Source organism: Scatophagus argus, chromosome 4, assembly GCF_020382885.2.
Source record: "Scatophagus argus isolate fScaArg1 chromosome 4, fScaArg1.pri, whole genome shotgun sequence".
Lineage (NCBI taxonomy): Eukaryota > Metazoa > Chordata > Actinopteri > Scatophagidae > Scatophagus > Scatophagus argus.
In genome coordinates, this window is record NC_058496.1 from 12321637 (window position 1) to 12338450 (window position 16814).

Below are 16814 nucleotides of genomic sequence, written 5' to 3' on the forward strand. Positions count from 1 at the left end.
ACACACACACACACACCCACGCACAGAGAGTGAAAGTCTGAAAAGTTGATACTTTTCTGTGGTGACTTGACAACATTTGCTAAAAAGATGGATTTCCTCACACGAAAACAACAAATAAAGAACACAAACGCGTAAAGTTGCAGGCACAACAACTAGTTCCCAGGGGAAAGCAACAGAGGCAAAACTGTGGTTAAGATACAGGGCGCAGAGCAGTATAATAGTAATTGCAGCCACTAATGACTATAATAACATACCTTAACACTGGGCTGCCACTGTTGATTGCAATCATTGTTAATTGCACGTGTTTGGCCAATTAAGAACAGTAGCAATTTCAACTGTTGCTGCTGCGACTGGGTCTGTTTCACTGGAGCCGGCTTACAGAATATTGCATAAATACTTTAAAACATAAAACTTAAAACCTAACATAAAACTTCTGGGGAAAAAGCTAATTATGAGAATGCACAAAGACAGTGTTTAGAATATTCGGGGACAATCAATAACTTGACAAACATAGAATCAGCATCATCACAGCAGCTCTCTCAAACATACAAACAAACGAATTTCAAACTTTCACATTATGAGAACAATTATGCATGCCCACAGAAATACACAGATACAGCGAATACCTGAGGCAGACATGTAGATACATCCCAGACATAATTACATGCAGGCAGGGAATGATGGGTCAGAGCCGGGTCAGACAATGTGAGGAGAAAGCCGATGCATACAGGATGAAAGCAATAGTAGCAACACACTAATGTATTTATATCATATATTTAAATGCATATATATATATAGACCCACATGTGGTTTTACCAGATGTTGCGTAGGCAGTTAGGCTTAATATTTTCGTCACACACCCTGACTTGCTGTAAAATGCCTCAAATAACCCAGAAAAGCATGGCTGCACACATACATACAATAATACCATGTGTCTGGTTTCCACTGGTTCATTAAAGGACATTTTCTGTGCCATGACGAGGAAATGACCAACATAAACTTCTACGACGTTTTGGTCATATTTGGGACCACCTTCATTCTGAACAAATTTGTCACAACGTGTTAAATTGCATGACTTCACAAGTTACATTTTAAGCTACATTTTTACATTTACATTTTAAGTTCCATTTTAAAGCTTTCACTTCAGCTCTTCCTGTGTAACATCACTGCTGCTGTGGTTCGTGCTTACAGCAGTCCTAAGCAGTCGTAAGCACAAAAAGTTCTATTCTCATGTTCTTTTTTGCTCCTTGGCTCCCCTACAGCCATACTGATGTTAAGATACTTTTGCAAACTATCCCTTACAACTGATCTCATACTGCTTTACATTAAAAGTATTTGTTCACAAAACACCAGGAGGGTTTTATTGTGAAACTGTTACGATAAATGCAGTATTCGTCACCAAAGATCGCAACTGTCTGCTGACTCTTTGGTCTGTACAGCAAGAGATGGACTTTTTTCCAAGACTTTTTTGAAAGGATGGTAAGAGAGAAATGGCTTGAAAAAAATAAATAAATAAAAATCACCCATGGTGAACTAAAAGCGGAAAGCATCGGGTGCACAATACAGTTTGGGTGAATCTCAAGCATCCAGCACGCCATTACTGTGCCATCCTGTCACACAGAAAACCAATTCAGCGTGGCACAGGTGTCCTAACCGTAATTGAAATCCAGCAACATTTCTTATGGATTTTCACTGAACTGTCATCCTTTTTTTTGCAGGTTCTGGGTTACAGTGATCAGCACAAAAAGAAGGAAATACCCATACAAACACTGCTTCTCATTCCCAATTCTTCTTTTATCCTGCATAGGCATGACTACATTTCAATTTTTTTTTATTATTATTATTTTTTAAGTCACAATGGACACTATGGAGTTTTACAAGGTTTGTCAGCAGATAGAGAATGGCTGGACCGAACACAGTCATGCCTGTAGAATATCAGCCTATGCCAACTTACCGATGCCGAGGTAACATAACACTGTACGGAAACTGAAGCAGCTCACATGTTTCCTACTGGCTTGTACTGTGAAATAATACCCCTAAAGTTACACAGGCATATTTTAATCATGATACCACAGCCTTCCTTGCCTTTTACTGAAGATTTTTTGTTTTGTTTTGTTACCACCCCATTAGGTTTCCACTTTAAAAGCCTTTAAGGTAATAGAAACTACTTTGTGTGTGCTTGTACCACAAGTCTGCTACTGAAACTGAAATGTGATATTATAAAACAAAGAACCATTAATCCATCTGACAAAATAATACCAATCTCTACAATAAGCCATCAACTTCGTGCCCAAATAAGGATCAAACTTGTATATTGTATTTCAACAAGAACTTGCCTTCATTTAATTCTGTCACTCATTACCAAAATATAGGTGTCACTTCTTTCATAGGAAGTGCATTAAGTAGTGAGACAACATTTTCCAGTCAACCAAACACCTCGCTAACTGTGGCCTGTCTTCAGCGATCGTCACCGATAAACAGAAGCACCAATACATCACCATTAAAAACGGGGATGTGCTTGTCTCCTTTATATCGCCATTTCAAAGTTGTTTCTCATAGCAATGTAACAGCATTTACTTGCTAAGTATCAAGCAACAACAACAGATATAAATTAAAGCAGGTGCCAACTTGGTTATACCAGCCTCAGGACAAATAAAGTTAAAATTACCAGGACTCAGGCTGTAATTACAACGCTTTTAAGGTCTCTTTCGGTGTCCACAGCCAACCTTTTTCATTAGTACTTCTGGGGGAAAACAGGCTTGGTCAGTCGCTCATGTGCATGTTCACTGATAGAGATTCTCAAGGGATTGAATCCTGAACCTCACCTGCCGCACACATGTAGTCTGTACACACACACACACATACACACTGCCAGAAGCTATTTCACCATGCTGCTGAATGTCATTAATTTTTGTGCCACATCTCCTTAGGTGACAAACTGGTGACAGAAGCAACCTCAGTCAGGGAAACTTTCTTTTTTCTCTCTCTCTCTCTCTCTCTCTCTCTCTTCCCATCCCTTCACCTCCATCCATATTCAGAAGATTCAGGCATGTGCAATAAAGAGAGAAAGAGGAGGACTGGGAGTGGAAGGTGGAGACGGAGGAGGAGGGTGGGCTGGGGCGGGTGATTGTAAATTCAGCACCAGCTCTTCTTGTTGCGCAGGAATGACCCATCATTTCACACTGGGCCAAATGGCATGAATTCATAAATATAAATAACAGCAGCAAATTCGTCTTTTCAGGATGCTGTACAGAGGCACAGACAGGGCCATATCAGAATAAAGATGCCTTCTCCTTTTCACTATCTTTCTTATTATTACCCACCACACACACCTTTTGACCTTCTTTATCAACTTCCACAGTTTTCCTGCTCCTTTCTCCTCACTTCCCTTTTCCTCTATCGCTATTTGTTTTTCTATTGCTCTTTTGCAACTTTCCCTTATCTAACTCTCTGATGATTCATACAGTATGTGGGAAGAGTAGGAAAGAACAAGGGCAACATTATTTCGCTTTCTTTCTACTCACAATGAAAGAGTATCTGGAATATTTTAATTAAGTCCATACCTTTTTCTGTACTTGAGATGCTGCCTTTATTAATTTTTGCCAATGCGGTGGGAAAAGGCAGCTGCTCAGGACCAGAAGCAGTGAGAGTGGGCAGAGACTGGCCTGGGCTGCAGAGAGATCCCCTGCACAACCAACACATCCATTGACTTTTCGCCCAGGTCCAAATCCCCATCCCTTCTACTACCTTGATTGCTCAATTCTGTTGATTCCTCAATCCTGTTTCGTCCTCTTGGCAGCAGTTACACACAAACACACACACACACACACACACAATCAGAAGTGTTACGTGGCCAAGCACTAGAGCTAGGGCAGATACAACTAATTAGTCAAACTGCCACCTCTCCACACCACCAACGCTAATGGTTGCCTCGGTAGTCAGAGATAAATATGGCCAATCAGAGACAATCACCGGGCGGGCTGAAGAGGCAGGTGAACTAATGACAAGGACGGAACAGAACGATGAAATTCTCTCAAAGAGCCTGACAGTCATTTGGCAGGAGTGAAAACAAGTGTTTTTCTCACGCATCAGGTGGGAGCAAATGACACCCACATCCTCTCTCTCTCTCTCTCTCTCTCTCTTGTTCACCCCTCTGTCAGGCTCACCCCTCACCATCTCTCCAATTCCATTTACCACTTTTCTGTAACAGAAACTCAAACTGATAGAGAAGGGATCAAATAAATGTAAATACAGATAAAGTAGTCATGGTCAGCTGAATATGCAGGCCAGAGTAGAATACAGTGAGTTACTGTTCTTCTGTCTATTAAACCAGCAGTCGTTGTGATAAACACTGAAGCCTGACTAAAAACAGTGTGCATATTTGCGAATTATGACATTTAAACCACTATATTGTTTTTTTCTTTTTAACATAAACATTATAAAAGATAAGATAGACCTTTATTTGTCCTACAGTGGGGAAATTCTTAAATTCCATAATCAAAGATGACCGCAACCACACACACAAAACATGCTAAAGATAAAAAAGATGAAGAATTTAACACCCGAAACTCTGCTGCTCTGCTTCATCAGGATAGTGTGGGTGTGGTTTGATCAGATTTGATTGATAGTGGCTGAGAAACATGAGCAAACAAACCACCAAATGTCATCGCATTTGCTTCAAATATTACTAAATCCTGATTGGTGCACAAATCTGCGTGACATCCTCCTGGCCAGAAAGACAGAAATACAGAAATCCCTCCAATGAAATAACCGATACTGCTCTAACTAACTGATAAAAAACAAACAAACAAACAAAAAGAAAAACGTGTGTTTGATTGCTCTTAGTAAGCAGCAGAGAACAGAAAATACTTTTTAGGGCCTTTAAAGTCAAAGCTACATCAAAATGTTTCCAATAAACTGCTTTACTTCTCTTTAATTGTAAATATAGGCGATACCATATATGTTAGATAAGCCAAAATCGGCCAATAATGTTGATGTGTCAGATGGCGTGTGTGAAAGGGGCTATTTCAGCACAGTATGAGATCTATTAAACAGGTCCTCTTTAGCCAGAGGACCAGCACATTACTCAGGTCAGCACATGTGCCATCAGCCCTCTGTTGAGTGAATTTAAAATGGAAAATGCACTTAAGGGCACTTAATCACAGATGTGGCCCTTTGGTGCAAATCAGAAATGAATAAAGACAAAATGGAAGGCTACGAGACCATGGCCGTGCCAAAACTTTGTGTGTGGAGAGCAAAAAAGCATGGAGCCATTAATGATGAAGACCACACACTTCCTTCTTCTTCATCTTCCAGATTTAGATATCCAAGCAGTTCTTCAAATAATAATGGTTTTGAAAAGCCCACAGAAAAAGGTTTTACCTGGGAAAACAGGGCTCACCTACTGTATAAGACTTCAGCCGAGGGCACTGACAGAGATCTTAACTCTCTCAGCCACATATGACCTTTCCCTTTTATGTTTTTTTCTCTTCCTTCCCCTCTGTTTTTCTTGAATTCAAGTTTTCCCTTGTTCCAGACTGTTGCCACTGCTACAGGCTTTTATGGAAAATGAGCACACTGTTACATATCAAACAAAGGTCAGTATGTTTTAGTCGAGTGCATGTGAATGTGCGTGTGTGTGTGTGTGTGTGTGTGTGTGTGCGTGCGGACAATGGAGTCACATCAAATCACACAGAAAGGTCAGTGTGACGTGTGCTTGAGTGATCAGGTGATCAGGTATAACTGTGAACTAATACGCTGCATCTGCTGTGAGGGCTCACACAAAGGATCTACTGCCAGTAATTCAAGCACAAGCAATAATATTCTCCCCAACTAGCCAAGCAAGACTGTCGGATAGCTTTGTGCTGTGCAATTTACTAGTAATTTACGTCTTAGCTCTGATTGCACAGATAGGCAGCTAAATTGGTTGCCATTCATTTCTAAGATAATGTTACTACATTTTCTAGTGCTGCACAGTAACGTACTGCAGCCAGTATACCATTCCTTCAGGTGAATATTTAATGTGCTTTGGCTGCACTTGACGAAGAGTTCATATCCTTAATTTTTACTACTTTCTGCATTGTGGTTGTGAGTATGCAGTTCCTCATCCAGTCATCTTGTAGGTGTAAATACATGTGATGACTGCTTTGCAAAACCAGATTAGCACTAAAGGAATATGAGGCCATTTTGCAAAATTAAGCACGCTCATCGGTGTTACCACGTCTTTCTCATGATGTTTCCCTTATAATTACACTTCCATCCGGTTCACACAGCTAAACAAATTTAGGAACTTTGTCATTAACAGAAATCACATGGTTTAAACACTGATGGAAGTTTATTGGAACCTCTGGAACATAAAATAGAATAGATTTATATCATCACTTCCACCACTTAAAGAAATTTTTGGCACAGGAGAAATGTCCCACCACAAAAATCATGCTCTAACTGCATCAGATAAAAAAAAAATATTAGTAATGTGCCGCTAAAAGACAGTGACAAAAGTCAAAAAAGAAAAAGAGGTTGTATTAGTTTACTAAAACATTCAGTGTTCAGTTAATCAGCATTTGCTCTTCCACACAGTGCTGAGAACGCATCATTTCCATGTGTATGGCAAATATTTTCCAACTTCAAAACAGAACTGCACAGCAGAAACAGTTGGAAGGTTTTTAAATTGGAAGGCAACAAGCTGGCAAGCAATAAGGTTACCTTGAAGCAAAAAAAAAAGCTTTATTTTGAAAGCCAAGGGTCCACTGCTGACACCTGAGTTCCTTTTGACAGAGCCAACATAAACTGCTTTTATTGAAACATCACAAAAAACTGAAAAGGAAATCATGTTGACACATGTGAGCTGAACAGTATTCAAGACTGTACTGGCCAATGTCAACGTTGTCAGGTCTTTATTTCCTGAGGGGGGGGGAGAAAAAAAAAGAAAACAAAAACTCAAACTGCATCATGGTCCTGTAGAAGGAAGCAGCTGAATCAACGATTCACAGCTGTAAGATCGGTCAAGGTCTTAAAGCCCACCGTAAACCAATCCCTCCTATAGATACAACAACATGTACAAACACTCAAACTAAGGAAACTAACTGGACATTCCCAGGACTTACTTGCTACTCTGTTCCTGTTATAACTCAAAAACATGAAACTAGTACATGACAGAAACTAAATTAAAGTACACTCATCTTCCACATATTTGATTTGCTGGAGCTCCTATTCCTACACCCGTAGGCTCTTATTAGGCTTTATCGCATTGCTATGTGCCTCTGTTTTCCCCTGTGTGAGCGAGGTGAAAAAAAGGACTGTGAGAATGCTAATTGATAACCCCCCCAGGGCTGACAGAGCAGGTGGCTGATGAATCAGTGCAAGTGTGTGAACGTGGTTTCATCATCCCGTAGATCAAAACAGATGAAAAGTGCCAAGTGCCAAGTACATTGAGGATGGTGTGTTTAATCATAAGTAGTTGTGATGTAGTTAATGGACAGCAGCCTAACAAAGAGAACTGTGAGGCGATTTGGGGGTAGTGGACACACGGTGTACTGCAACTTCCACATTCACAATGTGATGCACATTTGCAACAGATGAGTCACAAACCCAGAGAAATGAGTCACTGTAATTAAAATTGTATCCATTCAATACAATAATCTTTCAAAATTGTACAACAGCTGTATGATCAAACTTTAATCTTATTCATGTGTGCAGGAAGCCAACAAAAAGTTAGCTATCTAAGCCAACAGAAGTCTTGGACATGCATGCTTTGTCAACCAGCTTGGCTGGACAGGAACTCTACTGCTCTGTTCTCAGTGTTTCCAAAAATGGAGAAGCACATGGAAGCCTGCAGAAGCTTTTCAGTTTATGTGTCCAGTGAGCAACTTTCATAGGAATGAGTGGAATTAATACAACTATGTAACAGTTACTTGGAGTCGTGAGGTAAAAATAAATAAATAAATAAAATTTAACATTCAAATGTGGTAAATAAAGAGTATTTTTGTATGCCGACTTAAAATAACAACACAACACAATGTACAAATTCAATGTCATCCATGTTTGTTGCCATTTTTCAGTTGCTATGTATTTCCACGAATGCAGCTAACTATGTAGCCAGATGATCCTGACTGGTCAATGAGCCCAACAGCAGACCTATTTCAATAAGCGAGCAATTCAAAGCAGCAATTCAGAGGTCTGCAACGATACTTTTATTACCATCACCTCTATGAATATACAGTGTTATTTTAGTAATGCAGAATTTGTGGCTTAAAACATTAAGCTTTTATTCCTATAATTCGGTTCAATTCAATTTAATTCATTTATATTGCACCAAATGACAACAAAAGTTGTCTCATGACACCTTCTAATTAGAACCAGGCCCGACCAAACCCTTTAATTTATATTTTGGTACAGAGACACCCAACAAAACTATAACAATACCATGATACATTTCCATCACCCAGTCTCTTAATAAAGTTTTAAACTTGTAACTTTCTACTCTTCCAGTCCTCTCCATCACTCTCTCTCCGTTCACTTTCACCGCTTCCCTCTACGGCAGCATGATGGAGCAGGGATGTCTGTGGAGAGGTATGACAGCTGGATCGTTGGCTGTCACAGAGACTGATGTCCGTCTCTACCCGCTCAGACAATTCTGACAGCATAACAATGAATGTCTCAATGTCCAAACACCAGGCGGCCTACGTGTATACATGCACACATACACAATCACAAAACCGTGATTGGGAGTGATAAGATAGGCAAACAGCCAGTCACGCATGGCTAAACACAAACATAAATACTCTGCTACACAGACAGATTACTCCTTTGAATTGACTGTGGTGGTAAATGTGATGTGTGCACACATTAGACTGGATGATGATATGAAAGGTAACCATGCCTGGAACAAAGCATACCACATTTTCAAAAGTAGGCGTTATGCAAACACCGTTTTCAACACTTACATATTTGGTCTAAGTATTGTTTTTATTGAAAAGCCAAGCAAAACACCTCAGCTGCCTGAAGAACAGAAAACAACCTCTAAAAGTTGAGTTAGAAATTCTGAAACAAAGCTTTTCTTTTTTTTTTTTTTTTTTAAAAAAAAGGTCCTCAGTACCTTTCTTTGACTTTATGTCAAAAACTTGGCTTCACGATTGACAACCGACAGTCTTCAAAAGCTCAGAGGAAGCATCATCTTTACTCAAATACTCCATAGACCAGGATGTTTTTGTTTCCCGTTGCACAGAGACTCCCTGAGCTTACTGTAATGCCATTGTTCTCTGTAACTATGAACTTGATTTGCTTGCTTTCAGTCCACACCAAAGATGGCTATCACAAAGTACAATATTTTCTGTGGAGAACTTTGGGCACACATTGCAAGACTTGGCCGGCTACCCTTTCTACTATCAAGAATGAACTTTCAGCCTCAAAATGGACGAGAAGTCCTTGATACCATGACAACTGAGCTACCAAATGGACCTTGTGTGGTGACATCGGTTTCACAAAGACTTCCCAAATTCCACTGCCAACATTTGATAACCTCTATTTGATTGTTTGAGAGCAAGTTTATGTTTTGAAACCAAGCAACATAAATGAGAAACAACATGCTATATGAACTATGCAAAACACAGAGTCTACGGGTATACTGAACACAGATACAAAACACACAGATGAGCACTGTGAATGTATGCTGCTGTTTCAATCTTGAAGTCTTGCATTCTTCAACAGGACAAGTATACGCAGAATGTGTGCATTTTTTTATTTAGTTTTCTATTCCCAGTGTTTACAGTTGGACAGGGGTTTGGTAGCCTTTCTACCAGCTCAGCTTCCTCAATAATAGATGCCTGTAAGATGCTGCTGTTCTATCTCCAGCTGGGGGGCTGTGAGACAGAGGTTGAGATGGCTTGTGGAGAGTTATTAATAGATTGTGTGCACACACACACACACACACACGCGCATGAACGCATGCACACACTCCCCATTTCACCCATGCAATCCTGCTCGCTCTTCTCCCAGCTGCCCTATTAAACTGAAGAATCTCGGGAAGTGAAATGAAACTAGTAAATCTCAACTGCTTTTATGATTGACTTGATATGATTTCTATTATAATTTGGACCCAGTGCTCCTTCTCTCTCACTGCCTCCCACCAATGCACTCCCTGTTCCCTTCTCACTGCTTTCATTACTTAGATTGGCTCTTGTGAAATAGGCCATAGGGTCTACACAACCCACATATGTCCGTATGTATACGCACGTATGCACACAAAGGCGCTTGCATGCAAATATACAGGCCTCTACACAATCTATAAACTTCCTGTCCCTTGCTGGGCAGGTCTACAAGCAGGCTGAAGGTGACAGAAGGTGGACAGCTCTTAACTGCTCAGAAAGTCTCAGGATGAGGACCAGGGAGAAAGCACCAGTGAAATTTGGAGATGAGATGAGATGAGATGAACAGTTATAGAGGAAAACTGAGATCTAACAATACAATCAGATCCCCTTCCTCAGACAGAATGGGCTGAGCTCATAAATGAATGTATGAGAAAGCTTGGAGAGATAACCAATGGGCATAAGGACCTCAGAGCGACGGACAGAATCATTATATCGACTAAGTGATGGACTGACAGACTGATGGAGTGACTCTCTGAATGGGCCCTTTGAAATGCAGGCAGTTTGAAGTTAGAAGTCTCGGGGTCTTTGACCATCAGAGTCTCAACAGACAAAAGGCGGGAGTGGGCAGCTTATTCGACTACGGGCCCTTTAGGCCTCTGTGACTTCATCAAAAGAAATGATAACCACATCTCCGACTTCCTCTCTGCTTGGCTGATGTGCCCTTGGGCGCCACTTTCCTCGCTGCTCTGTTTGTGAGTGCATCTGTTGAAAATGAAGGCCAAGTTGTAAGTGCCGGCCAGGCCTTTCTACTTCAGACTCAGATCAGGGGCCTAAACACCTGAAATGTCCTCTCTCTAAAATTACTTTTTTTTTCCACCTGACTCTTTGCCAATGAGAACTCAAAACCGTTCTTATCTGTAGAACAGCAGAGTGCAGCCTTCACCTTGAGTAGCCTTTTGAACCACGCTTTGAAGATAGCATTAATGTACAGAGTTTACACAGTACTGTGAGTGACACCATATGTGCTGTGCCTTGAATCCATACCCTCATCACTGTGATTGTGAGTTCGAATCCAGCTCTCTCAACCCTCCTTGTCCTGCCATCTGTCCACTCTCTAACCACTCTATCTTTCCCAGTACAGAAAAAAAAAATCTTTAGAAAAAGGAATCCAATCTCTCAGGTCCTTCTCTGCTGTTAGAAACAACTCTGGCGGAGCTTCTGACACAGCCGGAGAAGGGCCTGCAGCCACACATCTGTCACCAAAGCCAAATGGCTCACAGAAGCCTGAGCCCAGTTACCTGCTGGAGCCCCGTGTCTGTCCCACACGCTGACCACAGGAACACACATGTACATACTTTTATACAAGTACACAGACAGACTGACACATACACACCTGCTACCCTGAACGCTAACACACACACACATTCTCACTCTTTCTGCTTTTTCAGTCTCCTGTGGATGGCACGCGTTCTTTCAACATCCTTTCATGCCAATATCAGCTCTTTTTAACAGAGTAAGAGCAAATCATTCAGTCTATATTCTGTGGTGAGAGGCCAAGGCAAACTGGGCCTGTGGAGGCAATGGAATAGGAGCTGCTGGCACTATGAGAGGAGTGGGGACGAGAAGAGAGGAGAAGAGAAAAGAAAGGTGGGGGGGGGCAGGATATATACAGTATATTTAAATATAAGGAAGGATACAAAGGAAGAGGAGAAGAACGCACAACAGAGGAGAGGAAAGGAAAGGAGAGGAGACGAGAGGAAAGGAGAGGAAAGGAGAGGAGAGAGAGGAGAGACATGAGAGGAGAGCAAAGAAAAGGAGGAGAGGAGAGGGTGTGTGGGGGTGTGTCACAGGAAGCACATTAAATCTATCTGTATGGTAATGCTATTACCTCCCATCTGATCAGCATGGTCCCCTCCACACTCACTGGCTACCTCCTAGCTTTCATTAGCAACATGAATTATGGATCTGCTCTCGCATCTAAATGCTAAGCATTATGCCATTTGTGATGCAGTTTTCCACATTCTTCTCTCTCTTTCTTTCCTGTCTCTCCCATCTTCCTCCACTTCACTCTCCCGGTCTTTTCCAGAGCTGCCACAGACTATGGTTACTGCAGAACTATTAGGGGCTGTGCTGAACAAATTTCCATACCATCATATGCCCCTTGAGATACTGATAGTGAAGAATTTGCTGATTTCATATGCGTGCGCACGCACACACACACTCATCAGACAAAACAAAGATAGATTTTTAGCTGCAAGATGTGACAGCACCAAAAACTGGATGAGGCTGAAAAAGACTAGAAAAGATGAACAGACAAACAATGCAAATTTTATAGACAAAAAAAATGCATGGAGAGAAAAAATGAGTTATGGACTCAAAGGAAAAGAGCCAGCGGATAAGAGAAGGACAAAATTAGGTAGGAAAGACTGAGCTTGCCTGTTTCATGCTGCTAGAAATGAAGCCACATCAATAAGCTCGGTGCAGTGCAGGTTTTTAGAGGATACATCAGTGAAGCAGCTGAAACTGGACACTGTGTAATAACAGCTCACTAAAAACATTACAGCCACTCATAAAGAGCCCAAATCCACTTTAAAAGCTGCCGAGATGTTTCTTTTGGACTAATTCAGGAGAAAGGGGACGCATCAGAACAAGACAGGAAGAGAGCCGGTTTGTGTGTGCACTAATACAGGTCAACGGATCTGTCTTCAGCTAGATGATCCGTATGACTTTTCTGCAAAACCTCAAACCGAGTTCATCTGTCCATCCAGCCGTTCTTTCGTTAACGGAGTCACAAATAGCCAAGCTGCGGTCGGGTGAATGACATCAACCTCTCATTGACTCTTTTACGAGCTCTTCTGACCAGCGTGAGAAACCATGGCACTCTAACCTCACGGAGGTACAGCCCAAAGGCCCAGCTGAGAGTGCACACACACTTCGACGGGGAGAAGATAAAGTGAATGTAAAAGTGCACACGCAAACACCCACACAAACGCAGCTATGGAACATCAACGGACCCAGACCGCACATACTTTCCCATGCTGATGGTGGAGTTACTGAGTTTTACAAGTTGAGCTTCTCCTCTTCGCCCCATTTCTGGATAAAACGCAAAATCTTTTTTGGAAACACACACCAAAGCAGCCTTTTAACTGATGATTCAGATTGTTATGGTTGGAATGTGAACTGAGAGCAAACACACATCACAGAGAACATTAGCTCTCGCCCACTGTGTCTTTTTTCCCCCTCAACAAACTCATAAAACATCATCAGATTACAAGGTCAATCAGAAGACAAAAAATAGGCAGACACACAAGCACAACGCACAAGAGGCAGACAAAAGGTGTGTTCAGACTGAATACGAAGCTAATTATAGGAGCAGTAAATCACTCCAGGTGATTTGAGGAAAAGATGCGTCCACATGAGCTGAACATGCTTTGACTTTGGCAAGAAAAAAGTAAAATTATGCTCATGCTGTGCTGTCTGAGACTGGGAGAGAATCTGGAGGAAAATAACAAAAGTATGCAGAGTTTAAGTTTTGAAACCAGGCTGGAAAGTACACCAACACAAAAATAAGGGGGGACCAGTTATCGACCAAGCCGATTATTGGATGCAATATTCAGCATTTTTCTGATTATTGATTTTCATTTTTACTGTAAATGTGTATGAGTTATTGGTCACCTTGATTATTATCAATCGGTAAAGTATCAATCCTGTAAAACAACATACGTGTGGATTCCTACATACAAGTACACTACCTCCAGCCAACATACGCTAACAAAACAGGTTTTTCTGTATCTTCATTAGCCTACACCATCTCGGATGCTTTTGTAGTGGCAGCAGTTTTAATGCTGGGTCTACCTTTAAACCTTAGCACAACCCTCTGGATTTTGTGCGAATACAGTCGAAGTGCAGGCTTCATCCTGCCTCTCTGCTCCTACCCGTCTCTGTGCAGCTCACACAGACAGACCTGCAACTCTTTATGACAGAACGAGAGAGCACGCAGAAAGAGAGACAGCTGCAACCTGGCTGCTACGTTTTTACCGTCCCAACCTCGAGCTGGGGGGCTACACAGTGCTGCAAAAACACTGACGCCCACAAATGTCCCAACGCAGCAAAGTAAAGAGAAAATAAAGAAATAGAGGCAGAGGGCAACATCTCTGCAGATAGAGACAGCAACACACACTTGAAGAGGCAATAAGTGATGACTGAGAGAAATGACTTTTTTCTGTGAGTCTGTACATTGTGTTCGGGGAGATTGCTGCATATTATGCACGACAGCGTACAAGGACCTTTTGTTCTTATTTTGTCGACCCATGCTCTCCTACTACACATCTGTCAACAGGTATACAAAGGTTTTAATCTTTAGCTGTGAATTACCGAAAGTTACTCAGCTTTCTTGTCTTCGTGTTAATATGATGGTTCTGACATTTTGCTATTCTATTTATAAAAATACGGGACAGAACATATGGGATTTCCTGTGTATTGTATTGTATTTTGGGTTTCACTTCACTTGCTCTGAGGGTGCACTGTAGAGTCGTGAACTTGACCTGCATAATTTATAGACTGGGCTCAGACTTTTTGCTGTGGGACAAGTTTTGATGGGGATTCCCCGAGGGCTGATGGGACTGAAATTGCCTGAATGGGATCCTGCCACAAAGGAGGAGCAAGAGAAAGAGGGAGCATAAGGGAGCTCATGAGTGAGACAAAGACAGACAGAAAGAGACTTTATTCCTCGCCTCTGCGTCATCATCCCTCCCACTCTGAACTCCCCTGGGGAGGTGGCTAAAAGACAGACAGGAATATATAGGCTCTTTTTTCTCCTTCATCTTTTGATAATCCCATCTTTTTTTGTGTTTGATGTTCCTCTCTATGCTCTCTGAACAAATCCCCTGTCCCTGCCCCCCTAATCGCATTACCTCCAAAGGTGTAGTGCGCTCTGGGTAACTGGACCTCCCCAGTGCCAGCACACTACTCCACCGTGGCCCAATGCAGACTGCCAGCAAAACATACGTGCACACAGCCACACACTTAACTTCCTCTAAGCAATTCCTCTAAACAATTACTGGAACACACAGTTTAAAAAAAAAAAAACAAAACAAAAAAAAACAGAGAAAGACGCCAACTTGCCTCCTGCCAGAACAAACTGACTAATACCGTGATGGCACGGTGCAGCTGCGTTTGGTTCAGGCCTCAAACTGGCAAAAAGAGGCAGCATCACACCTGAACAGAGCAGCGTGTGACCGAGCTACCTTTGAGTGAGAAAACAGAGTCCAGGTCTGGGAAAAGAAACCTCAATTTCTATGTCTGTCTTACTGTTACCGCACACCACAGACATGAAAAAGGAGAGGAGGAAAGGCACAGGGAGAGAAAGAGAAAGAATGAGAGATCCTAAGCCATGCGAGTGGGTGGCGTCCAAAAGCTACTAAAACTGTTTGTCATGTTGAGCCAACAAACATGCGTGAGGTATTAAATATGAACCCTATCATACCAGGACCAGAGAGAAAGCAAAAGGAAAATGAAGAGATCAAGACAGAAAGAAAAGGTAAAGGGAAAGTAAGCTGAGTTCCTCTTTCCATAGCAACGGCAAAATGTTTCTCAAGTAACTTTTATAGCAAAAACTTCCCTGCGTCGCGTTTGCTATGCATGACTGTAGACAAATTTAAACCTCTTGTTGTGCAGAGCGCCAGAACATGCCTGAATGATCAAAGTCAAAATAAGCGGTTTGGAGGGAAAGAACTTGAATAAAAGGAGAGAAATAATGAGTGTAGAGGCTTAAAATTACTGGTTTTCTTACCTGGATTTGAGGCAGCATCAGCAACAGTAGCATGAAAAAGAAAGAGAGAGAGAAAGAGTGTTTGGTTAAGTGTTCACACAAACAGGATAAAATAAATATTCAAAGGTGCACGTGCTGTGTCAACGTGTGTTTTGAGCTCGACTGTCCATTCACTGGGAATCTTTGTTCAGTGCTGTCTCATGTAAAGAGCATCCTGAAATCCTGATTTGAACTCTATAGCAAAGCCAACAAATTAGATTTATTAACCAGAAAGCAGAACGAGGGCCACACAGCATTTACAGTGCAGAACAGTATGGGAATGCTTGTTTCTTACAAGTGAGTCAATACTGACAAATATTTTAATATTATCAATTATTTCTAGTAATCGCCGCTTTATGTGCATTTTATGTGGGGTCCCTCACATTGCAAGAGAAAATGCAGTTTAGAGGCTTAATACTGATATCAGCAAAGGCTGTTTATGGACACAGTAAGTAATCCGAAATGTGTAATGACGCAGATTAAAGCTTATTCCAATCAAACAGTGCTTAAGGTAAAGTGTTTAGGATTATGTCAGTTCTGCCATTATCTTCTTAAAACTGAATTTGACACAGAAGTTTTCAGGGTAGTTTATTTGACAGGAATCTTATGTGTTCTTACTGATTAATCCAAAGAGGGAAATTGGGTCATTGTTTAAGAAATAAGGAAGGAGAAAACAGGCTTTGAAAACCAGCAATGATTCATAAACACTGTGTGCAATGACTGTTCAGCGTAATGTTATTTTTCTTTGCAAAGTAATTTGAATATGTCTGCATGTCTAACTTCACAAGAACATATTAATGAGAAATTCCTACAGGTGGTGTGAACTGAAAGGTCGGAAGATAAACAGCTCATTAGAAGAAGTTCACAGTGTCACTCTAATTGATGTTGGATGAAGGCGAAGCCACCACCTCTCTGCT

General features: G+C 41.4%; 1 protein-coding gene across 2 annotated transcripts in view; it reads right to left on the bottom strand.

Annotated features, from left to right (window-relative positions):
* Nucleotides 1–16814, bottom strand: part of fbxl17 (F-box and leucine-rich repeat protein 17) — a 200032-nt gene that overhangs the window by 83917 nt on the left and 99301 nt on the right. The window contains exon 9 of one of the 2 annotated variants that reach the window (XM_046387749.1): nt 13699–15879. The exons of the other annotated variant lie outside the window; for it this stretch is intronic. Coding sequence (XP_046243705.1) covers nt 15876–15879 — 4 coding nt within the window. The 3' untranslated portion in view covers nt 13699–15875. Of the gene's footprint in view, nt 1–13698; nt 15880–16814 lie in introns of those variants that run through there. 2 annotated transcript variants of the gene reach the window in all.